We start from the raw sequence: 25,624 nt of genomic DNA, 5'->3' as shown, positions 1-25,624 counted from the left end.
GAAAATGAATTTTAATATGTTGATATGGCCAATTAACAATAAATGGATAATATTAAAATAAATTAATTGTTTCAATTAATTCAAAATAACACTAATTAAATTGTGTAAAGTGAATTTAATAATCACAATATTATAATGTAGATTGTAGAGCATGAAATATGGATATCCATTTTGAAAGCAAGCTTTTAGCATTTAACTGTATTATTAATTATTAGTGGTTTTAAGGATTAAAGTTTAAGCAAGCATTACATGACTGCAAGCATAATCCATGTCTTAATGCATAGATCTGATATTTTGATCCATATCCCATTATTGTTACACGTTTACATTCGCTTTAGACATGACACTGGTATCCAATTTCTGTGTTTACATTAATCCCCACCCAAAATGATTCTGTGTCTGATCGCTTTACTACATGGTTGACCTTCCAGTTTTGAGTGGGCGCACTAAAATTATTTATATAGTTCATGTCAAGTAATCATGATTATATGGCAGTATAGTGAAATAGAATTAGAGAAGTAAAGTAGACCTATAAGATTCCCTTTAATTGAATTAGAGAGAGAGAGAGAGAGAGAGAGAGAGAGAGAGAGAGAGAGGGGGGGGGGGGGTACAGCTTCTCTATGTAGCCTAACAGTGAACTTTGTGAGTTTAACTATACAAAAACAGCAGTTATCATCATTGCAGAGGTTGAAAACCACTTTCTGTGCTCCTGAATGTTTTTGTGTGGGTTACTTATTTATTATTTACACCTATATAAGTTTCAGTTTTTAAATATTTACACCTATATAAGTTTACAGATTTTGTGCAATTTTTTTGTTTACACATGGACAACAAAATCCGATCTGTGACGGATGTGAGTAAGAAAAAACAGATTTTTTTGGTGCCAGAGTAAACGCAGCTTAAATGCAAAAATAGTGGAAATGAGCTTGCACTATGCGCTAATACTATGATACCAGTAATAACTGGTAGCTGATAACTAATATGGCACCAGTTTATTGTGTATTATTGCCTACTCTGAATATTTGAGATTGACAAGATAGTTAGTTACCTGTAACTGTAAGTTGAGCTTCTGACTTGCTCTTCCCCGAGGTGAACTGAACAGTGCCACACATACTGCTGTCAGTTTGGGTGAAAATAAGTCTGTTCGAGGTTCCTTGTCTCTCAATCCTGATTTCTGCACAGGGACATAGTATCTGCCCGTTCAGGGTCCATTTCGGTGCCCTCTCTAATTTAATACTGGTTTCCACTTTAAAACGAGCCTCTTTAGGCTCCATGACCTCCACAGAACTGAGTCCTTTCAAAATGCTGATGGCCTGCTCTGTAAGAATAGATCAAATATCCAGTGCTTAAAAGTAGACTAAGAATGAATCTGTTAAATCAATGATAATAGAGAAACTAGATCAGTACATTGTATTTAAATTTGGATTAAATTTACTTCAGGAAAAAAATGACTTCTCACCCTCTACAAACAGTTGGCAGGAAGTCCTCTCATCAACAGCATCACAGATAAAAGTGTCTTCATCCGAGGAGCCCACATCATCTATGATGAGCTGTCTGTACACACCTTCACTGATAGTTTGGTACTTGCCATTTGGCACAATTTCATGGTTTCTTCTGTACCATTTAACCACGGCATTGGCACGGGAGACCTGACACTCCAGCAAGGCACGGTGTTTGTACATGGCAATCTTCACTCTCAGGGGCTTCAAAAAATTTACTGGAAGCTCTGCGAAGATCATCCTTGTTAAATTTGAACACGATTGAAGAAAACGGATAGAATGTGATGCTCTCGTTTTTACCTTTGACTTGAAGTGTTGCTGTTGAAGAGACCCTCTCGGCAATGAATCTGATTTCACCAGCATCTTCTGGTTTGACTGATTTGTAGGTCAGGGAGTGTTTTTTACCTGTTTGTAAGATTTGATCAAATTTGAAAGAGCAGCTGAAAATTAATTTCCAAAACAAAATATAATTTTCAATAAAATACTTTTCTTTCCTATTTAGTTTTTATTTTATTTAAAATAACGACATGGGAAAAATTAGAATTTAAATACAAACTAATTTTTCAAAAGGCTACATGCACAGCTTTTCAAAAAGTAAAAAATAAATAAAAAGGTTTTTAATATTGAAAACATCAATGGAAAGAAATCAAGGGACAACTTGTTTTAATATTATTATACACTTATTTTGTTTAGCTTTTTTGCCAACTTGTTATACTGTCTTTCAATGCTTAGAATATATTTTTTAAACTCAACGAATAAATATACTAGATTATGGATTTTTTTTTTTTAATCATGCAAAACAAAATAGCATGAAACAATTACTTTAATAACAACAATTTAATAAACGTTGGGCTAAAATATATGCTTTTCATATGAAGTTTAAAATCTCCTTTTCATGACTTAAAAGTTATGTGAAGTTTTTTTTTTTTATACCATATTTTGATAATGCTATGAACATAATGACATCCACCAGAAGTCACTAAACCTCTCATACATACCCTCACATCTTATTTTAACATTGTCCCTAGCTCTCAACCGACTGTCGTCCTTGTACCATTTCCCATCCACATCTTCCAAGTTGACCTCACAGATAAATGTCACACTCTCCCTCTCAGTCACACTGGCATTCTGAAGATCCTTCACAATCTTTATATCCCTGGCTGAGAGAAAGGAGACAAGAGAGTAGCAAACTGCTTGTTTGGTAACATTTAAAATGACAGACCACTTCTCTACGTGATTTAAAATTATTTAAAAAAACATTTGAGATCTGAGGCACAGCTCGGACAGAGGAATTACTTTATATTGTATCATATTTTATATACAAATGGCCTTTAAATCAACATGATCAAAACTTTGTCAAAAAGAAACCTGTTTTACACAATCTACATGCCTTCTGTTCCTGGCAATTGAAAGGCCTTTTAGTAAAATTCTAAAAAGTCCCCTTTCAGGTCATGGTATATGTCTTTTTCCTGTGAAATCTTAATATTTCAAGATGAACACTTGTTGGACTGAAGCAACTTAGTTTTTACTTGATTCATTTATCGCTACACCACATTGTAAGACTGAAAAAACTAGTATATGCCGAAATGTCTGAATGAAGAACAAAGACTCTCTGAGAAAATAAGGAAATTAACATCTGAACTGTCCCTCACACACCACTGGAGACGCAAGTCTCACCTCACTATCAGCTAATCTACATCTTTCCCTATTGACTCCCTCTCCCCCAATTCATTCCCTCTCTCATGCTGAGATCACTGAAAATGCATCCAGAATCTCTATATTACAATGTCAATCCACACGATCGAGTATCATATGTGTTTGATATCGTTTGAAATGTCTCAGTGCGACTGGTACAAATATCTCAACTCCACAGAAGTTAACCAAAAGATAATCAATGTTTTAAGAGTTTAAAGATATCTTGTCTTAGTTTGGTGGGTGTGGCTTTCAACCATTTGGCTTTTACATCAATACAAGTCTTGATCAATGCAAATTCCCATTGTGAGGTTGTGTTTACATTTGAAAGAGTTTGTGCATTTGTTTCTGGGTATTTAAGGAAATGTTGCAAAGAGCTCAGGGCTTGACACTTTAAACCGGTCAGCCCGTAATGCTGGATGTCTCAAAATAGCCAGCATTATGTAGTTTTCAGAAGTCAGGTATACATTTCATTCTTTACTTCAGACTATTTGATGTTATATATGGATTACCTTTGAATTGACTATGTAATTGGCTTTATACATTTACCTGACTGTTAAATAAATTGTTACACTTTGATGGATTCTGACTTGCTCTGGAATTATTCAGGTTGGGTATAATTTCAACAATGGGTTAAACGGAATAATTAAATGTGTAGTTAAACTATTAAAAATGAATGACCAAATAACCAATTGGCATTCTAACCCAAATTCTAAATTATCATTAAATGGAGTCAGATAACGAGGAATTGAAATAAAATCCCCTTTTCCCCGCTGAAAAGACGAACGCGCAGCGAACTTCACCCGCCGATCGTTAGCCTCCATTGGGACGATTTGGACGGCCTTACAAAATGGTGACCCCGACATGATGTTGCAACTCTCTTACGAGCAACGTCTTTTCAGCGAAGTATTCGATTTTAAAATCAACAAGAGGTTTGAACTTCTCTTTCTTCAGCTGTTCTGGTAAGTCAAATTCTTTTTGCTTTTTTAGAAATGTTTAGGGAAAAACAGACGCATCCCATATAGACACATTAATAGAATGGGTCGGAATACCCAATGTTAGACCGGAACCGCAATCCGGTGGGGTTTAAGAATTTAGATACAATCACATATCAGGGACATGATAGCGACAGCGCAGTAGAGGAATTGAAACTCGTGTTATGAATTTTAAAATATTTCCTTGTCGGCGTAGAGTTCCAAATTAGAACGTTTTTTAAATCAGCTAAATGCTTTCTCCATTGTTTTATTAGCTTTGTTGCAACAAACTAGCAACGCACGGTGAGAACGAGCAAACAATAGAATGAGAACTCTAAGTATGTAAACAACTGGAATACATTTGTGATTTGATAAATAGCAATGTTTATATTTGTTTATGAAAAGCAAAGTAGGAAAACAGGCTGATGCATATGTAACATGTAAAGTTAGGAAAACTTTTTGTTTGATCGGCTACAAATATTATTGCTACACAGCAAAATTACTCGTGACTGCAAATGATTAAGAGGTGGTAAGATTAAAATCTAAGACTGATATACAAAATTATAATGATGTTGTTACTGTATTTTTGTTAAGAAACGCATGTTAATGTTCTGAGTGGCTCAGCGAGTCCACGGGGCGTACCACGCCCACTCGGAGAACAGACTTTCTCTCCCTGTTCAATGGGAGCATTTCGCCCAATAAGTAACAAACTAAATCTATCACATTTTGTGAATACAGTTAAAATTACCATTGTGCCGCCATGCAGATTAGTCTTTAAATAGACTAAATCAAGCAAATAGGCATTTGTAATCTCAAAAGATGAGTGAATGTGCTTGCATCAGCCTGAACCGCAGTCTTTTTCATATTCAAATGTATTGACGCGATGCAATCTAAAACTTCTTCAGAATTCAAACAGAGATTTGGTGATGCACTCAGCATGTTCCTTCAGTGTTAACAACAACAGAGTCGCCCATTGGCTTTAAGCCTGACCATTGTTGTGCACGTGGTGAACATGATGGTGCAGCAATGATTGCCTTTTGAAGAAAAGAACACAAATGAGCTGTTCCACAGACTCTTCAGGAACCAGAAATAATATTATTTAATTTATATTGTTTTTAATATAATATAATTGTATTATAAATCAAAACATAATATACATTGTATTATAATTGCCAAGCAGGGCATTAGGAGAAAGATCAAATTATGTATGGATTGTTACATTTGATTTCATTCTAATTTAATCTGAAATTATGGACTTTAGTAGATTACGTTGTATCCATTCGTTACCGCAAATCTGCGTCAGGTTAGAAACGGACTAAAACTACTTTTGAGTGGAGCATTGGGGCACGCCAATTGAGATTTTAGAGCTCCGTCTAACGCTTAGCATTAGTTCAAGTGTACTTAGATTGTGAAGGCTAAAAAGGGAATTTCCGTTTAGGACAACAATGTTGCTCGACCAACCTAAATAGGGTGAGCCTTACCTCTGTTTAAAGTAAAGTTACTCTAGCTAAGTGTACATGGGAAACCATGACACGATCATACCAAAACTATTAGAGAAAGTATCGGTCGACTTATAGCTATAGTAGTGGTCGTGACCTCTGACTAGAGATAACATTGCTTTAATTTAAGTGTACACAGTCTATGGGGACGAAACAAAATACTTTTAGAATGAGTGAGCATGTGGGCAACCCTCTAAATAGTATAGTCAATTACCTCTGTCTACATGACTAAGACTGGCGAGTTTGTGATCGTGGGCCCGCATAATAAATGGCCAGTGCGAGGACCCTAAGCGACGGTGAGAACCGAATAAACAAGTCCAATAAGAGAAAAGAGTTAAATAGATTAATCAAACACGTACTCAAATGTATAAATTATTAAAAATCTTTGGAAACCTTTTAGTTTATGGAGTCAGATGAAATATTGAGGTAATGCATAAAGAAATGTATTGGATTTTAATCTTGTGTTGCATTGGTTTAATTCCCAGTGCCAAAAGGGAGGGGTTGTGCTGTTATCTTTTGCCTTTACAAGAACACAGCTATATGTGTGGCACTGATAATCGCAAACCAATTCACCCTTCACCACAGAAGTACCTCAATTTTTTTTACAGGTCACAGAGACCTCAAATAATCAAATGTGTGTGCGACACCGTAAAACAAAATTCAAAGCAGACAACACCAAAACAGGTGAATCAATTCTGCCCACAGATCTGACTGTAAAGAGAGCAACTGGAAAATAAAGCCATGGGAACCAACCCATCGGAATTCATGACAGTATGAGCGATAAAAGCTCTGATTAATCCAGAAAAATTCTCCAGCAGAACTGGGGTTTCTAATGCTCACAGCAGACTGTGAAGGCTCGACTGTAAGAACAGTTTTAAGGTGTCACACACTTTACTTAAACAACAGCAACAACTCAGACCTGGCCGATGAAACTCTGTTTCATGTGACAGCCAGGATGAAAATTGCAACAGGCATAATAGTGCCATTCAAATAAGTCCAAACCTGACTGTGAAGCTGTTGATAATGTCAGAATTAACTGTGATTCTCTTTGCATTATTTCTGTCTCAGGTTGACAACTGCAATTCCTTGGAGGATAGACACCAGGATGGGGCTAACACCCCCATCAGAGCCAGAACAATGGAATTGTCAGAACAACCTGGAATGAGGGAGATGGGTGCGAAAACACTTAATGGGGTCATTCACACTTCACAAAATGTATTACATGATCTCCCAGTGTAGCACTGGAACTAAATTTTGCAACACAGATTGTTATTGATAAGACTCCACCCATCTCCACACAGAACACACACCTCCTTCACTACACCCTCATATCACCTGAAACAGATCAAATCTATCCAGGTTGTACACTACACATAAAAGATGGCATAGAGTCCAAAAGTGTTACCTCACTAAAGATCTATTGTCCATCTTTTCACAACAACAGATCCAAATAGCTTCACACACACAGGATAGTAGAGTTGGTCACATGATGACAGTATCACAAAGACACACATAGCAAACGCTATTCACAACATCCTCATGGGAAAACACTGTATTACACATGTGCAAGGCTAATCACAAATTGATGAGGCAAATTCTAAAGCAGAAAGACAGACCTGCTATGGAAATTCAAAATTTTAAACTTTCTGATTGTTATTGATGTGGTTAGAAAGTCAGAGGGCCCCTGATTTGTCAACACATCACTAATAACAGAAATATTATCAAAGTAGAAAAAGCTGAAGTTTGAGCACTTCAATCAATTTACAAAAATTAAAATTTGATCCTGTAATCGATTTTGATGTAGCCTGCCTGCTGCACTCACACACTCACACTCACACTCACACTCACACTCACACACTCACTCTCACACACACACACACACACACACACACACACACACACACACACACACACACACACACACACACACACACACACACACACACACACACACACACACACACCGTGACAAGGAATACACAATCTCCATTATTGAATGACTAAACTTATTTAGATCTGCCTTAATTGCATTGGAAGATTCCTGAACAAACACAGTGGTTATTATATATATATATGTATATCTTCATAATTGTGATTGAATATTGAATATTATTGATGATGTTATTATTATATGCATATCATCTATTTAAATATATAAACTGCACTGACTTTTTGCTACATTTCTTTAAGTAATTCAGACCAAGATTACTAAAATTTCACTCTCACTTTATCCCAGTGATAGTGAAGAATTAGGTGATTAAATATATTTAATCCACCCCACCAATTATGACCTTAAAAAAAAAAAAAAACACTTGAGAGAAGGTGTACCAATCGCACTGCTGACGTGAACCCACATTGTTTTTTTATTTTTGTTTTCTTGCATTGTATGTTCTTATGCATTTCTCTATGGCTTTAAGTTCATCAGTGTTCAGTCGTTAAGTGGACATTAAGACTCTTTTCAGGTGTCAACTACGGAGAAGCCTTCCACCCATTGAAATCTACCCAGTGAACCACACCATTGGAGGTGTGAGGATTACACAAGGAGAGTCAGATTATCGGGAAGGTGCAGAAGCAGAAGCTTCCCCATGAAGAAGTGACACGTTAACTGAACATTCACCAAGGTCCGAGCTGAACTACAGGTAGAACACCTGAACACATTCACCCACCAGCTGAAACTCAAGCTACACAAACCTGGCGAGACGGTGTCCTGCAGGTGAACAAAGAGCCTTCCGAAGGGCTCTGCAGCTGCTAAGACAATTTCTTCATCTCAAGGATTGAACCAACGTCTAACCAACGTCTAACAGTGATCCCATAGGACCACCAGAGTTTGACCCATTGGGATCAAGAGGTGGAACTGTAAGACTGAAAAAACTAGTATATGCCGAAATGTCTGAATGAAGAACAAAGACTCTCTGAGAAAATAAGGAAATTAACATCTGAACTGTCCCTCACACACCACTGGAGACGCAAGTCTCACCTCACTATCAGCTAATCTACATCTTTCCCTATTGACTCCCTCTCCCCCAATTCATTCCCTCTCTCATGCTGAGATCACTGAAAATGCATCCAGAATCTCTATATTACAATGTCAATCCACACGATCGAGTATCATATGTGTTTGATATCGTTTGAAATGTCTCAGTGCGACTGGTACAAATATCTCAACTCCACAGAAGTTAACCAAAAGATAATCAATGTTTTAAGAGTTTAAAGATATCTTGTCTTAGTTTGGTGGGTGTGGCTTTCAACCATTTGGCTTTTACATCAATACAAGTCTTGATCAATGCAAATTCCCATTGTGAGGTTGTGTTTACATTTGAAAGAGTTTGTGCATTTGTTTCTGGGTATTTAAGGAAATGTTGCAAAGAGCTCAGGGCTTGACACTTTAAACCGGTCAGCCCGTAATGCTGGATGTCTCAAAATAGCCAGCATTATGTAGTTTTCAGAAGTCAGGTATACATTTCATTCTTTACTTCAGACTATTTGATGTTATATATGGATTACCTTTGAATTGACTATGTAATTGGCTTTATACATTTACCTGACTGTTAAATAAATTGTTACACTTTGATGGATTCTGACTTGCTCTGGAATTATTCAGGTTGGGTATAATTTCAACAATGGGTTAAACGGAATAATTAAATGTGTAGTTAAACTATTAAAAATGAATGACCAAATAACCAATTGGCATTCTAACCCAAATTCTAAATTATCATTAAATGGAGTCAGATAACGAGGAATTGAAATAAAATCCCCTTTTCCCCGCTGAAAAGACGAACGCGCAGCGAACTTCACCCGCCGATCGTTAGCCTCCATTGGGACGATTTGGACGGCCTTACAACATTTTAGAAAAGTCAAGTTAAAATGTTTTAAATATGATACTGTACATATGATAATGTACATCTTTTGAAGACTGTATGTTTGTTCATCTCTCAGTCGTGTTGCATTGCATTTTTACTCCACACAATATATTTTACAGAGCTAAGCATAATTTTATAAACATCATTAAAATCATAAATAACAAACACACACATACATACATACATATACACATATGTATATATATATATAACACCATGTATCAGTTGAGGACATAATAAAAAAAAAAAATCATCTGGTCTATGGAAGTGTTAAAATTAGGCAAATACAACCTCAGATGAACAACAACATGACATTAATCGTGTCATTATTTATTTAACAAAAACTAGGCCAAAATGAAAAGCAGTGACAAAGTAAGTACACCCTTACTGTTAATATAGGTCCTTCTCAAAAAATTTGCATATTGTGATAAAGTTCATTATTTTCCATAATGTAATGATAACATTTTTACTTTCATATATTCTAGATTCATTGCACACCAACTGAAATATTTCAGGTCTTTTATTGTTTTAATACTGATGATTTTGGCATACAGCTCATGAAAACCCAAAATTCCTGTCTCAAAAAATTAGCCTATTTCATCCGACCAATAAAAGAAACGTGTTTTAAATTAAAAAAAAGTCAACCTTCAAATAATTATGTTCAGTTATGCACTCAATACTTGGTTGGGAATCCTTTTGCAGAAATGACTGCTTCAATGCGGCGTGGCATGGAGGCGATCAGCCTGTGTCACTGCTGAGGTGTTATGGAGGCCCAGGATGCTTCGATATCGGCCTTAAGCTCATCCAGAGTGTTGGGTCTTGCGTCTCTCAACTTTCTCTTCACAATATCCCACAGATTCTCTATAGGGTTCAGGTCAGGAGAGTTAGCAGTCCAATTGAGCACAGTAATACCATGGTCAGTAAACCATTTACCAGTGGGTTTGGCACTGTGAGCAGGTGCCAGGTCGTGCTGAAAAACGAAATCTTCATCTCCATAAAGCTTTTCAGCAGATGGAAGCATGAAGTGCTCCAAAATCTCCTGATAGCTAGCTGTATTGACCCTGCCCTTGATAAAACACAGTGGACCAACATCAGCAGCTGACATGGCACCCCAGACCATCACTGACTGTGGGTACTTGACACTGGACTTCAGGCATTTTGGCATTTCCTTCACCCCAGTCTTCCTCCAGACTCTGGCACCTTGATTTCCGAATGACATGCAAAATTTGCTTTCATCCGAAAAAAGTACTTTGGACCACTGAGCAACAGTCCAGTGCTGCTTCTCTGTAGCCCAAAAGTGTCTTGACCTGGGGAATGCAGCCCCTGTAGCCCATTTCCTGCACACGCCTGTGCACGGTGGCTCTGGATGTTTCTACTCCAGACTCAGTCCACTGCTTCCGCCGGTCCCCCAAGGTCTGGAATCGGTCCTTCTCCACAATCTTCCTCAGGGTCCGGTCAACTCTTCTCGTTGTGCAGCGTTTTTTGCCACACTTTTTCCTTCCCACAGACTTCCCACTGAGGTGCCTTGATACAGCACTCTGGGAACAGCCTATTCGTTCAGAAATTTCTTTCTGTGTCTTACCCTCTTGCTTGAGGGTGTCAATGATGGCCTTCTGGACAGCAGTCAGGTCGGCAGTCTTACCCATGATTGTGGTTTTGAGTAATGAACCAGGCTGGGAGTTTTTAAAAGCCTCAGGAATCTTTTGCTGGAGTTAATTAGTTGATTCAGATGATTAGGTTAATAGCTCGTTTAGAGAACCTTTTCATGATATGCTAATTTTTTGAGACAGGAATTTTGGGTTTTCATGAGCTGTATGCCAAAATCATCAGTAAAGCAATAAAAGACCTGAAATATTTCAGTTGGTGTGCAATGAACCTAAAATATATGAAAGTTTAATTTTTATCATTACATTATGGAAAATAATGAACTTTATCACAATATGCTAAAAAAAATTAAAGGACCTGTATAGGCGTTAAGAGGGTAAGTAGCAGTCCGGCGCTGCTAATCAAATGCCTTTGATTAACTGACCACCATCAAATGTGATCACCTCTATAAAAGCAGATGTTTTGTCAGTTTGCTGGTCTGGAGCATTCAGGTGCGTGTTAACACAATGCCAAGGAGGAAATACATCAGCAATGATCTTAGAGAGGCAATTGTTGCTGCCATCAATCTGGCAAGGGTTATACAACCGTTTCCAAACAATTTGGAGATTATTCACAAGTGGAAAACATTCAAGACAGTTGCCATTTATAAATATTAAAAAGCATGGCATGTTTAGAAGGGTTTCCAGGAGAAAGGCTTCTTCTCCCTATAATGTACATTGCAGGATGGCTTAGGTTTGCAAAGTTGCATCTGAACAAACCACAAGATTTCTAGAACAATGTGCAATGTCCAAAAAAACCAAAGTGGAGATGTTTGTCCTTAATGCCCAGCATATCAACAGGGACGGTTGATGATTTTTGGCTTGTGTTGCAGCCACAGAACCTGAGCACCTTGCACTCAATGAATCAACCATGAACTCAAATGAACCATGAGTCAAATGCAAGGCCATCGGTCTGACAACTAAAGCTTGGCAGAAATTGGGTCTTGCAACAGGACAATAATCCCAAGCACATTAGCAAATCTACAACAGAACGACTGAAAAATAAAAGAATCAAGGTGTTGCACAAGTCAAAGTCCAGACCTCTACCAAACTGAAATGTTGCAGTGGGACCTTAAGAGAGCTGCACATAAACATATGCCCACACACCTTAATGAACTGAAGTAACAAAAAAGAAGAGCAGGCCAAAAGTCCGATGCAAGATACTTATACTGTCATACAGAAAATAATTCCTTCAATTTATTGCTACTAAAAGTGGCTTTACGAGCAATTTAATTGGGTGTACTTAGTTTGTCACCAATGGATTTTCTATTTTGGCTTTATTTTTTGTTTAAAAAATGACACTGTGTAATGTAATTTGCAGTTGTTTATCTGAGCTTGTATTTACCTAATGTTAAGACATTAAAAGGACCAGATTTTCTTTTTTATGTTCTGAATTGATAGGGTGTGTTCTGAGTTCTTTCTTTTTCTCAAGACTATATATTATTCTAAACTTTCAAAGAAACGTAATCAAATAAAAAAATAAAATAAACAATTCTGTCAGGCTGCACAGGGTTAAAGAAAGGTTGCATACTGGTGGTACCTGTGACTGTCAGCATAGCAGAGCTTTCAATGCCTTCAGCCTTGAAGGTGATCACGCCCATGTCAGCAACCGTGACCCGCGTCAGGGTGAGTGTGTGTTTTTTCCCCTGCGTGGCAATTCGACACACAGGCCTGGATTTAAGTGGCAGTCCATCCCTGGTCCATTCACCCTGGACGTACGCATGACTCAGGATCACCTCAAATGTGCAGGCTTCTTTCTCACATAGCGTCACATCCGCTAGTCCTTTCACCAATTGAATTCTATTCACTTTACACAAAATTAGAGGAATTATCAGTGTTTTTGTTTTTTGTAATAAATACTGCGCTACTAGTACAGAGCCTCTAAAGTGACATTTACGGGGAAATGCTTTTTAGTTTTGTTTTCTAGCTGTCGTGATCTCGTTTGCGCCAAAACTTGGTCTTGCTCACGTGAATGTCTGAGGGTCGCGCAAATGTCACTTTATGGACAAACCTGTTAGTATGAAATATAGCATTATTTATGATATAATTTTAAAACATTCCGATTTTTTTCTTACATGCCATGTTTAGGTACTCTCATTTAGGAATGGACAGCAGCTTCAAGATTACTACTCCAGTTGAACTCTAAAAAAAAAAAGTGTAATTTGTTAGGCTACTTGTAGAAAATAGGCCTAATGACTGAAAATTAAGCTTATTTTTGTTGTAGACATAATTTCTGTATTTATTTTTGTACTAGAACTCTTGTAACAGATCTTAATAACCTGTGGCTGCTCTTATAATAAGAAATATGAAACTGACAGAAATTATCCTCATACACTCTGTGCAGCCTACTTAATAACTTGGCATGCCTCTGACTTCCTGTCTTGCTTATGGACATGTCCGTTTGTGCAGATACAACTAGTTTGTTTGTCTGAATCGAACAAAGTCAAACTCCCTGCACACTTCTTTCTCACATTACAAACAAATGCCTCTCCCACTGGTATGTCACAATTGCTCAATTAATAGTTGCCTTCAAGTGTATAAAATGATTTGAAACATGACACCATCCTTGCATCTTTGAGATTAAACTCATGGGATAAATAATGTATTTCTTAGCTTTTTGTATTAAACAGACTGTAGTCAAATCAAAACAATAGATATACAACTTTTGCTAATGATCATGCAACAGAAAACTAGGTATTTAAACAACTTTAAATCAGTCATGAGAAAAAACATTAATACAGACAAGACCTTTAGGGAATAACAAACATATCTTCCATATTACTTACCATTAGCTGAATTTGACATTTCCCTCACAAGACCATAAAAGACCATAACATTTGAAAATAATGACAAAAATACCAGAAAACATCAAAGTCTGCCCACGCTTTTCTGTAGATCACGGAAATTCCTTCAAGATTATCCTCCAAACTTTGACCAAAGATACCCAGGTCAGTATGCTATTCCTTGGCAGACAAGCAGCTGAAAGTGTTTTTCTTTTTTTCAGCTTTCCCTAGGCTAATACCAAACAGCTGACATATCTCCAAAATAGCTGTGCGTCATTATACATAAAGATAGAAACATCTTGGCTACATGGAGCAAGTCCGCCTGCTAGCATTGTTTTCATCCGCCATAGATAACTGACCATCTTCTCAAAGAATGGTTTGTTTTATTGGCCTATATATTATAAATCCTAATTGACTATATCCCTTAACATCTTCTCAGGATTGATTCAAACTTGATTTCCAATGAATAAATGTTTCCTTTTATTTATGTTTTACTGACCATAAGTTATTCACAGTAGCACAGTTCCTGAGTTCATGAATAATATTTCTCTGAGAGATACCAATACAACCGGGTTGAGTAGGTCACAGGATTAAAAGATCCTAACTGTCATTCATCTGTGAAATCACTTGTTAGATCTGAATGCCTATACTGCAAGACTGTCCAGTGTCTTTGGTAATAGGCATTCAAGCTTTCATGGCAAAAGAACAGGATTCATTCTGACAGCTAAAGCGGTTTCAACATACAAATGCTCAACCAACAATTCAAGAATTATTTGAGATTTTAGCTATCTAGATGAATGATGTTCATAGTAAAATATGCCTTTTATATGTTAGCAGCATCAACCAGAATTGATTTGATTTGACAGTCCAACTGGCTGGACATAATTGTGATCTCAACCAATGGCATGAGGTTGGGGGAGGAACTACCTATTTTTGCCAACCAGACAGGAAGGAGGAAGTGTTTTGATCATTCTTTTTGCTATTCTGTTTGGTACTCAACAAATTAAGACCTTCAAAACTTAAAATTTACTCTCCACTTAATATTTAGTCTCCACTGAATAAACCTGGAAGCCTATTGCATTTTGCAGATGCAAACTCTGTCAACAAGTTGCAGACATCCACCATGCATGTGAAGAAGTAGTCTCAACTCAAAGTGACGGAGATGCGATATCACTGATGGCCCGAAGACGTGTATAAATAGTAATTAATAGTTAAGGAACCAGAACCATGTGAGAACGTGTTAGGTGAAATTAGAGCTTGAAACAGCTGAACAAAGCTCCCAGGTCCTTGTTTGGAGCTCATCTCTGCAAGTTTCACATGTCCTTTGGTTTTGTCTCTCTCCACCCTGTCGACAACAGATTTATCAACAACCATAAATCAACTCGAAGTCACCTTGTTGCTCACACTACTATATTGCTTTACTCCATTATTCTTAGTTGACTTAATATTATTCTTAATGAACATTTCATAAAAATGTATATAAATACAATCAATTTTATAGACGCATAAATCACTTTGCAACTGTTTTTCAATCATGTTTTAGAAATGTATATAAACCTAAAGCGATTTGGCTAAATTCAATATAGTACCCATGCCACAGATGGCACGCGAGTTTAACTCAAGAGCAAGAGCGCAAACAGTATGATGTCAATGATGTTGATGCAGCTTGTTCCTGCTTTGCATCAAGCAGTAAAATGAAGCACCAAAACCTCAATTTTTAACTTCAATGAAATATTCAGATCTGCATGTTTACCAGCACTGAGTTGTGTTGCTTTGATAGAGTGCCTGTCCATTTGTTGATCTGAGATAATCCTTTAAACCCTTGTCTGGGGGCTGTCTCAGTTTCAGCCCAGACCAATCACAGATCCACATGTCTAACTGGGGCTACAAAATCCCCTTCTCCTATTAGTTGTCCTTGACACATCTAAAGCACATACTGTCTTTTCACCTCTATGTATGGACAGCAACATCCCACAGCAGACATGAGGAAGAATTCTTATACAGGGATACCTCTTAGATTGACTTTTTTTTAAACCACAGATACAAGCAGACTAGTACACATATGGAATATCTATACAATACTTGATTTAAGGTTGTATAGGTATGTACATTACCCTTCAAAAATGTTTTTGTACTTTTATTCAGCAAGGATGCACATTCGATTTAAAATAAATCCTGTTCTTTCTGAACTTTCTATTTGTCAAATAATTCTGACAAAATGTATCACGGCTTCCACAAAATATTAAACAGCCAGACTGTTTTCAATAATAATAAATTATAAAAAATGCTTGTTGGGCACCAAATTAGTATATTAGTATGATTTCTGAAGGGTCATGTGACACTGAAGACTAGGGTAATGGCTGCTAAAACTTCAGCTTTGTCATCACAGGAATAAATTACATTTTAAAATAGTTTTAAATAAATCACTCATTTTAAATTGTAATAATATTTCTCAATACTACTTTTTTTTACTGTGTTTATTATTTAAAATAAATGCAGCCTTGGTGAGCATAAGAGAGTTACCAGCCCCAAACTTTTCAATGGTAGTGTACTTTCGCTGTTAGTTATAAATATGCAGGACAGGTTGTGCTTTATAATTAATGAAGCGGTGGACAATCAAAATGGGAGCCATGTAAAGATTTAAAGTTACATTGGCCATTTTTAGTGCACTGTTTAATGCAAAATTGTGCAGGCTATGCCATATGTGTTAGATACGATAAGCCCTCTGATCATGTTTTTCACACTGTGGTTTACATGCTCCTAAATGGAGATGGTAACTATGTATTTATAGGTCCACAAACCTGTCGTGCCACCCCTTCAATTTGGATTTTAATTTAAAACTGAACAAAAATATGCATACAGTCATGGCATAAGCAAATCAATACATGTATTGGTCAAGGCAGGGAAATGTGCTACTGTGGCTGATCATGTTAACACATATATTGTTACTTTTTTCCTTTCTTGCCACCTTTGCCTCCTTTTTTGGGGGGCTCTTCATCACCCTCTTTCCCTGAGGCAGCTTTAATTCTCTTCTTTCCAAGGGGAGTCTTGGCATACCAGTTCTGTGAAAAAAAGAACTGAGGTTGAGACAATCAACCAAAAGCATACTCACATATTAAGTTAGCTATCAACTTCAGTACAGTGAGAAGCCATGCAATTAAACAGATTTCACTTACTTTTAGCGCCTCTTCTTCTTCCTGAAACACCGGGTCAATTCTAGCAAGCGGAGGCACAAACTCTGAAGCAGTTAGTGGACGTTTAGGCAACTGCTGAATGCGCCGTTCTGTCAAGATGCTATGAACCACCTGCACCATGTGACCCTGTGTGTAGCCATCAGAAATCTTTGCCAAAGAACTGAGGTCCAGGTTGCTGGTCACTTCTCCTCCATTCTTTTTTATCAGCTCTTTCCACATTACTGTGAAAATATGCAATGCATGATTGGAAACTGTTTCTGTTTATACACTATTATTTAGATGTAAAATACTTTGGGGCCAGCAAGATTTAAAATTAATACTTTATTCAGCTATGCATTAAATTGATCAAAAGTCACAGTAAAGGCATTTATAAATTTACAAATTATTTCTGTTTCAAATAAATGCTGTTCTTTTGAACTTTCTATTCAGAATCCTGAAAAAATGTATCACGATTTCCAAAAAAATATTAAGCAACACAACTGTTTTTAACATTGATAATAATAAGAATTGTTAGAAGGATTTTAGGACCAAATTACACTGAAAGCTGGAGTTTAGCTGCTAAAAATTCTGATTTGCGAGCATATTAAATAAATTCAAAATATTACAGCTTTTTAATTTTTTTTATTAAATAAATGCATAATTATTTTAAAAACACATATATACTGTATACACACATACACACACACACATCTCATAATATATAAAGCCTCACCACTTTTTGCTGACAAGATCTGCAAATTGATCTGCAATTGCTATTTGCTGACAAGATCTAGAAAATTAGCTTACCATATCTTGATGCATAGTCTGGTCTAGGTATGAGGATGATCTTATTGTAGAATTTGCACAAGGATTTCAGGTCTGCACTGTGTGGATCACTTGTTGTTCCTACGATTAAAACACAGTCTTCTCCTTTGATGGACTTGAGGATTTTGGGTAAATCTTTCTTCAGACGCTTTGGATCTAACTTTGTAAGCACCAGAATTAAAACCAGTGAAACAGCTCATGTATTATATATAAATTATATATTTAATTTATATATAATATATATATTATACTCTTTACCTCTTTCTCCTCTTTTGGTACTTTTTTGTAAAACATCTTTTCAGCATCTCCAATCCATATTACAGAGGGCTGCAACAGTCTGGCAACCTGCACCAAATACAGAGTACATCAAAATATCAGTAATTAGCAAGCCAGCTTCACCGATTTATGGCAATATCCATTTTTTACCTTAAATACCAGATGTAGCATCATCTGCAATCCACTCTTGCCAGGATATTTTCCAGCCACATTTAAAGGTGAAAGGTCGAACAGATTGGCCCCTGTCTCCTGGCAGATGGCATGGACCAGCATTTTCTTACCCACCCCTGTTGGCCCTACTAGTAAGATGGTCTTTACCAGGGGAGCCTTCTCGTGAACTGCTTGGGAACCTGGTATAGAACAAGGACTTTTTTTTTACCTGGCCATATATAGCCAACATATGAAGAAGTTTATGTTGACATGGCATTTGTGAAGTAAAAATATGTAAATCCTGAGTGATTCATTTACTCACCTAATGGCAAGATAGCATAAAGGGCTACAACTTGCCGAACATCAGATAATGATGGCATAGGCTCAATGTCAGACTGTCGTAGAGTCGTGCCAAGGTAGCTATAGTCCCCTATAATAAAAGAGCATGTGTCCAGACGTGTTATGGTGGTTGTATATATGATTAGGAAATTGTATATACATGTAAATCAATTTATGAACCCATTTAAACTTCTAAAAAGGGCCAAACAAGCCTTCAGAAGTGTTTGCTTCCTTTTTTCACCATAAACTGAAAGATTACCTAGATAATCTTTTAGTTTAACATTATCTGCCTTTTTCAGCAATTCCTGTTCAACCAGCTCTTCAAACAGTGACTCTGGGGTCCTAAAAAAAGAGTAAGATTAACACAATATACACTAACATTCAAGTTTTAAAAAAAAAGTATTTATCTTATGTTTTTAAGTGTCTTGTGCTCACTTGTGCAATACTGAATTTATTTGATCAAAAATACAGTAAAACCAAAAAACGTCCAGTCTTCATTGTCACACGATTCTTCAGAAATCCTTTAATCTGCTGATTTGGTACTCAAGAAAATGTGAATTTCTTAGAGATAATCTTGCATTTCTCTTTAATGAAATTCAATGAGTATCATAAAAGACTTGTATGACTTCATATGACTTGTGTTATACTGTATATTAAAGTATTCTATATATAGTCATGTGATAAGTAACTTTGATGGCGTTTTTACATGTTTTTTAAAGCTTGAAAGCCTTCATGACATTATGGCATGAAAATGAACATCCAATATATTAATTTGAATGTTATTCTGTGTGTTTCATGTAAGAAAGAAAGTCAAGTCAGATGTGAAATATTATTTAAAGGTAAAATATCCCGCTGGTATTTTGAGATCTCCTGGTGGAGAAATCCAAACTTTCAAACAATTAAAACAATGACTGATAACCTATCTGCTGTAAGGTCTTTGTCCTTCTTCTTCTTCTTTCCACTTTTTGAAGCCTTCTTTTTCTGCATAGTCAGAAACAAAATGTCCATAAAGACAGTATAATACCTGTGTTGCAATAAGAGGCAACATCATTTTCAGTTTCTTCATTTACAATGTGTAATGTAAGATATGCAGTCAATCTCTCTGATGTTCAATAAATCCATGTAAACAGAAGTGATTTACTGTACTTTTGCAGCACCCTTGACCTTCCCACTTTTTTCTTTATCCACAGCCAGCTTCCAATTAGCCAGCTCCTGTCTCATCAGTTCATCCACCTGAACAAGCAACAAATACCAATGTCTCAGAAAATAGGATTAACCTTACCATCATAAAAATAGACAATAATTGTGAGGGACATGTGGCCTTAAATGTTTGATCATAAGGAAACTTTAAAAAGAAAAACGGCAGCAAATTAAAAACAACACGTATAAGAATAGTTCAACACCAGTAGCCATTTTTTCCAACAAGCTAGAAGAGATTACATTGAACTATCACCTGTTTTCTTATTTCCACCTCAATCTCTTTTCTCTTCTCTTCTTTTATCAGCTCCAGCTCGTGCCTTTGACTAAAATTCTTGGATTCGTTTCGGTTTTCCCAAACCTCTGCAGATCAAATGAGATAGTTACACCCTCTCTCTTGACACTGATTAGTTGATATTGTAAAACACAAATGTTTCACTGTTCAATTTTCCTTGCCAGAAAATGTCTTGTGTTCTGTCTCAAGATCTGCCAGATAGGCAGATGGTAGCATCTTTAGTCCAGGCTCTTCCTCCTGTCACAATACAGTTACTACACTCGATGAGAAATACAGTAGAGATACTTGGTACTCAAATTGTAATTAGTGATGCTCTTTTCAGTGTTTTCCTGTTTACATTTTTTTCATTTCCTGTCACTTTAAGTGCAAGTCCTCCTCTCAATTCTTACCTCGTCTTCGACTTTCCCTTTCTTTCCTTTTTCTTTAATCTCCTCCTTTCCCTTTGGCTTTTTGTTGGCATCCTCTTCCTCCTTTGCTGCCAGTTCTTCTTCCAGCTTCAATTCAGACATTGAACACAACAGATTTTGTCAATGAAAACATGACAAACACTTCATGCTGTATATTCCAACTTCATTTTATCATAATCATGAACATGGATGGATGAAGAACATACAAGAAAATTGCTATTATTCTGAGCTCTACAATAGTTCTGTTGTCAAAGATGATCATATATTGACATGTCCTAATTGTGTGAACACGTTTACCTCCTCAGGTGTTTTTTCCACAAATATAAGAGCTGAACCTCCATCCTCCTCCTCTGGGTAGTCAGGAAATGAGCCTGTTGCATCACTATTCACAAGTACTTATGTTAAATGATTTACTGATTACCCTAAAAGTCCACAGATATCGCCATCAGTTCATAATGCTATTAACACTATAAAGCCTATATTATTTTGTTTATGGTGATTTGTGGTTGTGTGCAACCATTGGCAAGAGATCCCACTCACCGGCACTCTATGAACCACTGTCGTATCTGATCTTTCATGGTCTCCTTCATTTCTGGGCCCTCCACCTCCCTTAGCTGATGAATAACAGATTCGATGGACTTCTGATAGTCATCTTCGTGTTCTTCTTGCCTGGCCCGCCTGTTGGCCTTGTTGATCTGGGCAGCCAGCTCGTTTTGGGATGGATAGGACAGTTTTGGATCCATGGCCTGATGATGGCACAGCCACAGAAACACGAAACAGTATTAGAGTTCCATCTACTGGTGGCATACTCAACAAGTTGTAGAATCACAATGAATCTTCAAAAATATGTATGATTTACTTAGGACTATCAATACAAAGCACATACTTTTCTTAATGTGCTTTGTATGTGATATAAAGTAACATATAATATAAAGGGTAACTACACAACTATTCAAAAAATATGGGATCAGTCATTTTTTTCAGTGATGACACAATGGATTGATCAAAAGTGACTAAAAAATAACTATTTTAGTAACTATTTTAAATAAATTATGTTCTATACATATATCATAAAAGAATGTATATTACAGGTTCCACAAAAAAATGTAACGGATAGTTCAACCAAAAAATAATAATTCTGTCATCATTTACTCAAGTTGTTCTAACCTATATGAATTTCTTTCTTCTGCTGAACACAAAGGAAGATATTTTGAAGAATGTTGGTAACCAAACAGTTGATGGGCCCCAGTATTTTTTCCCCATACTATGGAAATCAATGGGGCCCAATCATCAGCTGTTTGGTTACCCATATTCTTCAAAATATCTTCTTTTGTGTTGAAAAGAAATTCATATTAAAATATTAAAAATTGTATCAATGTGAACACAATTTATCTTACCATTCCAAGAAATATCATTTCCTCCTCACGCAGCCTTTTTGTCATTTTTCTTTGCATGAAGCCTCTCCACACCTATTATGAGATTTTAATTAGTTTAAGAAATGTACTGTATTCTTAATAGTTATTTATTAACTAAATTACAACTACCGGTATTTTGTGTGGACATAATAGTATATTACACCTTCTGGATACAAACAGCAGCCTGGTCAGTGCTAACTGCCTCTTGTTCGTCAGCCTTCTTCTGTCTCTCAGAGTCTTTATTGATCTCTCTCATGAATTTTGCCCTCAGTCGGCCTTGACGTGCTCTTTCAGCCACTTGGATGACTTTTATGGCCTTCTCCAGAGTCAACATACGCATTACTTTAGGCTAGGAGAGACAGGAGAAGTCATGTTTGAGTATGAAACAAATACAATTATTGTTGAATATGATGAAACACAAGCAATTTAACTCACTCCTGCCTTTTCTGTAACATCCATTTGGTTTAATATAGCAGCAAACATTCTTTCTCTATCCTGCAGCACTTTGTTCCGCTCGTGAATGAAATACCTGGGAATTGGAATCTCAAGATCCTCCTTTGGCAAACATGAAATTGAAATGTAGTTTAAATACACTTCTAAAGTTGTTTTTAGCATAAGATACACTCTAGTCAAACTCACAGGAGTCAATTTCAGGTCTTGGATGACGTCATCCACATAGTGGTACTCTGAAAATTCCTTTTCCACCATTTCATTCTTGAGCTCCAGAACACGGCCCATCACACTGTCCAGCACCTGCCTAATCGCACGCCTCTTTTGGGGGTGAACGCTTTGGTCATAGGTTTCTTCCAGATGCCTGAAGATCTGAGTATAGCGGACATACAAGGTGGCGATCCTTTGAAAGAACACCACTCTGTCTCTCTCAGGGCGGAGAGGTTCTTCAGGGAGTTCTTGGTCCAGCAAACAGCTGAGCTCCTCATGAGCTTCAGACCACAGTTTATTGTATGTGCTGCTGGAGATAAATTGTCTTACTCATTGGATTGTTGTGAACAAGCTAAGATATAAATCATTTAATGCAATTAAACAATATCTAAACCTTAGATTACACTGAAAGGGACTGTGCGTTTAAAAATATTAAGAATTACTGACAAAGACAATGTAGTGCTAAATCCAATTTACATTTTTTTTAAACAACATTTTCTTAAAATCGCACTTGAAAGCACAATTACTGTAATATAAGCCTACAAACCTGTGCGCCATTGTTTGATTAAGTTAAACTTGCTAACGTAAACGGTTCTTTTGAATCCCAGGAGTTACACGTTCTCTGGACGTCTAACCCAGAAAATAGTCTGTAGCTTTAGTTAAAACATCCACTTTTCTGAGGTAAAGTTGAAGTTAACAGATATCGACAATTCCTAAGACAATTAAAGTGAGTATTGAATTAAACACATTTCTACAGCAGACACTCGTATGCATGTCTGCTGAAAGTTGTTGTCAACTTGTTTCTACGGTAACGCTTACGCAGAACGGAAGAAGATCAAATGTCAAACACTCCCTGCGTCTCAATCAGCAGTGCCCTGACTATAATAGTTTACTAGTCAGGGCACTGATTAGGACATAAGTCAATGGACTGACTCCCTGTCTGATCAGTACCCTGACAACTCTAGGGAGCTGATTGAGACGCCGCCTGTTAACGTTCGACAGCATGATGATGTAGCCTACACATTTACATAAAAAAGAGAATATAATATAATTAGTATAGTACAATAATTAGTGGAAATAATTTTTTTACCATTGACCAAAAGAAATTTGAAACATCAATTGCAACAAGAAAAAAAAAAATGAAATTAACTTTTCACCGCTAGCGCTACTTCTGTTTATTTGCTCTTAATAGAAACTAAACTTTACTTTGCGCAGAGTTTACGGCATAAAATTGAAGTTCTGCCTTCAAGTGGAAGAACAAGTGACGAGACCAAAAATGAACTTAGGTTCAATGTGAAGTAGAAGTGAATGGCAGGTGTAGGAAGGTTAGAAATGACTCCTCGATTTAAATCAGCATTTAATATACATATAGATATTTAGAGTTAAATTAAAGAATCAGCTTTATTTGAAAATAACAAAAAAATTAAAATGCTTTAAAAATTGTCTGTATGAGGAAAGGTGCCATGTAGTTTAAGAACACGCCGCATGATGGCGCCAAGCACATTTTTTTTTTATAGCCGGCGAGGAGAGTTCATGAAGCATAGATAACATCCTATCCAAACTTTACATAAGTTATTCTCTGGTCATCAGTGTTGTTGTCTCTCTATTTATACTTATTCATTGCGCTTTTTTTATTTGGCAGGCTGGAAACTTGACGCTAAATGCACTGCATTAAACAGTGGATAATCATTCTTTCAAACACAGTGTAATTAGCTATGTATTAAGTGTAGCTAAGGACGATCGGTGGTGGTAAGTAGACTAATTAACCGCATACCAATAATCATGTTTTAGGTATTAGGTTAAAGGGTAGGCTTATATGAGGGCACTGATCACTTGCTCGATTTATTTGCAGCATTCCATTGTCATGAGCAAATAATATAAAGTAAAGCAGCTTAAAATGTAGGCTACTCATGCAAATGTGACATTCAAGTAGCCTATAATGAAGATTATTTTTTGTATGTTCCTTATGTCAGCATGAAGCCATCTTGATGTCAAGAGGGGAACATGCCATTTCCTTGAAATTCCCATATGAGAAGCAGGTTCAGTGACATCCCTCCAGAGCAGCAAGATCTGTGTGAAACTGTGTTTGTTTACTTATTAATCAAACTGTGAAGATGTTTAAACTTTTATGCACCCATGGATCCCCTGGATATATCATTAATGGCACAAATCTAGTTAAAGGCTAGATTATAATAGCTTTAAACCATTTTTAGTGTCTTTTTTGGTTGTTATATTTTAGTTTTGTACATTTTAGGCTATAATACACAATTACAGTTTAAATTATTATTAATGAATAATTATTTTTGTTATGCAAATGAGAACATTATAAAATTTAAATTCTTAACAATGTCTCATTATATCCTTTGCAATTAATATTAGCCAATTAAGATTCATTCAGCTTTCCCCCTGAAAGTGTAAAATGTAATCACCATCACATTATTATCGAAAAACTTGGACCAGATTTCTAGGACATGACCCTTGTAGGACCTTCACAGACCCCCAGGGGGGGACCCTGGCTACAGAGAAATATTAAGAAGATTAAAGAAATAATCAAGGTTCGAGTGTTTTCCATAAGGCATGATATAATGTGATCATTTACAAATATTAAAGTGCTTGATATCATTCCAGTTGGTTTATTGATCTGCGTTTGCTTGTAAAGATACAAAAGTTAAGAACCCTGGAATTTACGCGTTAAGCGTGTAATACCAGCACAAAGCCAAGTGCAAACTATTGGGAGGTGGTAACAAGCGGGGCTTACCAGGATAGCGCGCTTAGTGCAGTCACAAGACCCGGCCATCCATGAACAAAAACATCCAGGCGTTAATTTCAGAGCTCGGCTACATGTAAGCAAGTATATTTGGATATATGGATACTTGAGGTTCCTCATCATTTCCCTGGAGGACGTGGCGCGATGGATATCTCCAAGAACATTTACGC

The 25,624-nt window shown here is 36.6% G+C and overlaps 2 protein-coding genes across 6 annotated transcripts in view; both read right to left on the bottom strand.

Moving 5' to 3' along the window:
* The window catches only part of obscna (obscurin, cytoskeletal calmodulin and titin-interacting RhoGEF a), a 63,365-nt gene extending 48,391 nt beyond the window's left edge, over nucleotides 1-14,974 (bottom strand). Inside the window, 5 exon segments of the mRNA XM_067414682.1 lie at nucleotides 1,049-1,318; nucleotides 1,460-1,726; nucleotides 1,800-1,904; nucleotides 2,498-2,659; nucleotides 13,954-14,974. Of these exon segments, the coding sequence (XP_067270783.1) occupies nucleotides 1,049-1,318; nucleotides 1,460-1,726; nucleotides 1,800-1,904; nucleotides 2,498-2,659; nucleotides 13,954-13,972 (823 nt within the window). The 5' untranslated portion in view covers nucleotides 13,973-14,974.
* A 48-nt stretch (nucleotides 14,975-15,022) lies between these two features.
* zgc:153738 (uncharacterized protein LOC558115 homolog) lies at nucleotides 15,023-25,582 on the bottom strand. Of its 5 annotated transcripts, none has more exons than XM_067414025.1 (19): nucleotides 25,446-25,582; nucleotides 22,667-22,994; nucleotides 22,463-22,582; nucleotides 22,191-22,376; nucleotides 22,010-22,081; nucleotides 21,153-21,358; nucleotides 20,910-20,994; nucleotides 20,595-20,699; nucleotides 20,367-20,442; nucleotides 20,167-20,273; nucleotides 19,860-19,946; nucleotides 19,633-19,694; nucleotides 18,973-19,055; nucleotides 18,697-18,804; nucleotides 18,375-18,574; nucleotides 18,207-18,293; nucleotides 17,931-18,108; nucleotides 17,127-17,365; nucleotides 15,024-17,012 (listed from the first exon to the last, which is right to left on the bottom strand). In XM_067414025.1, the coding sequence occupies exons 2-19, from the start codon at nucleotides 22,763-22,765 to the stop codon at nucleotides 16,896-16,898; spliced, it is 2,217 nt and encodes a 738-aa protein (XP_067270126.1). In that variant the 5' UTR covers nucleotides 22,766-22,994; nucleotides 25,446-25,582; the 3' UTR covers nucleotides 15,024-16,895. The 5 variants fall into 5 exon arrangements, with proteins under 5 accessions (XP_067270129.1, XP_067270126.1, XP_067270127.1 ...); XM_067414026.1 differs by having other exon boundaries at nucleotides 22,667-22,997; nucleotides 25,446-25,572; XM_067414023.1 differs by lacking the exon at nucleotides 25,446-25,582 and adding an exon at nucleotides 23,235-23,470 and having other exon boundaries at nucleotides 22,667-22,997.
* Nucleotides 25,583-25,624: the final 42 nt, after the last annotated feature.

The sequence above is a fragment of the Pseudorasbora parva genome, chromosome 13 (assembly GCF_024679245.1).
Source record: "Pseudorasbora parva isolate DD20220531a chromosome 13, ASM2467924v1, whole genome shotgun sequence".
Classification (NCBI taxonomy): domain Eukaryota; kingdom Metazoa; phylum Chordata; class Actinopteri; order Cypriniformes; family Gobionidae; genus Pseudorasbora; species Pseudorasbora parva.
Note: the sequence above shows the minus strand (reverse complement) of the source record. Positions and strands in the feature narration are given on the sequence as shown.

Coding starts and splice junctions, on each gene's coding strand:
- zgc:153738 (XM_067414023.1), bottom strand. Junction 20,995..21,152: donor CAGTGGTTCATAGAGTGCCG/GTGAGTGGGATC, acceptor ACTTGTGAATAG/TGATGCAACAGGCTCATTTC. Junction 18,294..18,374: donor TGCTACATCTGGTATTTAAG/GTAAAAAATGGA, acceptor TATTTGGTGCAG/GTTGCCAGACTGTTGCAGCC.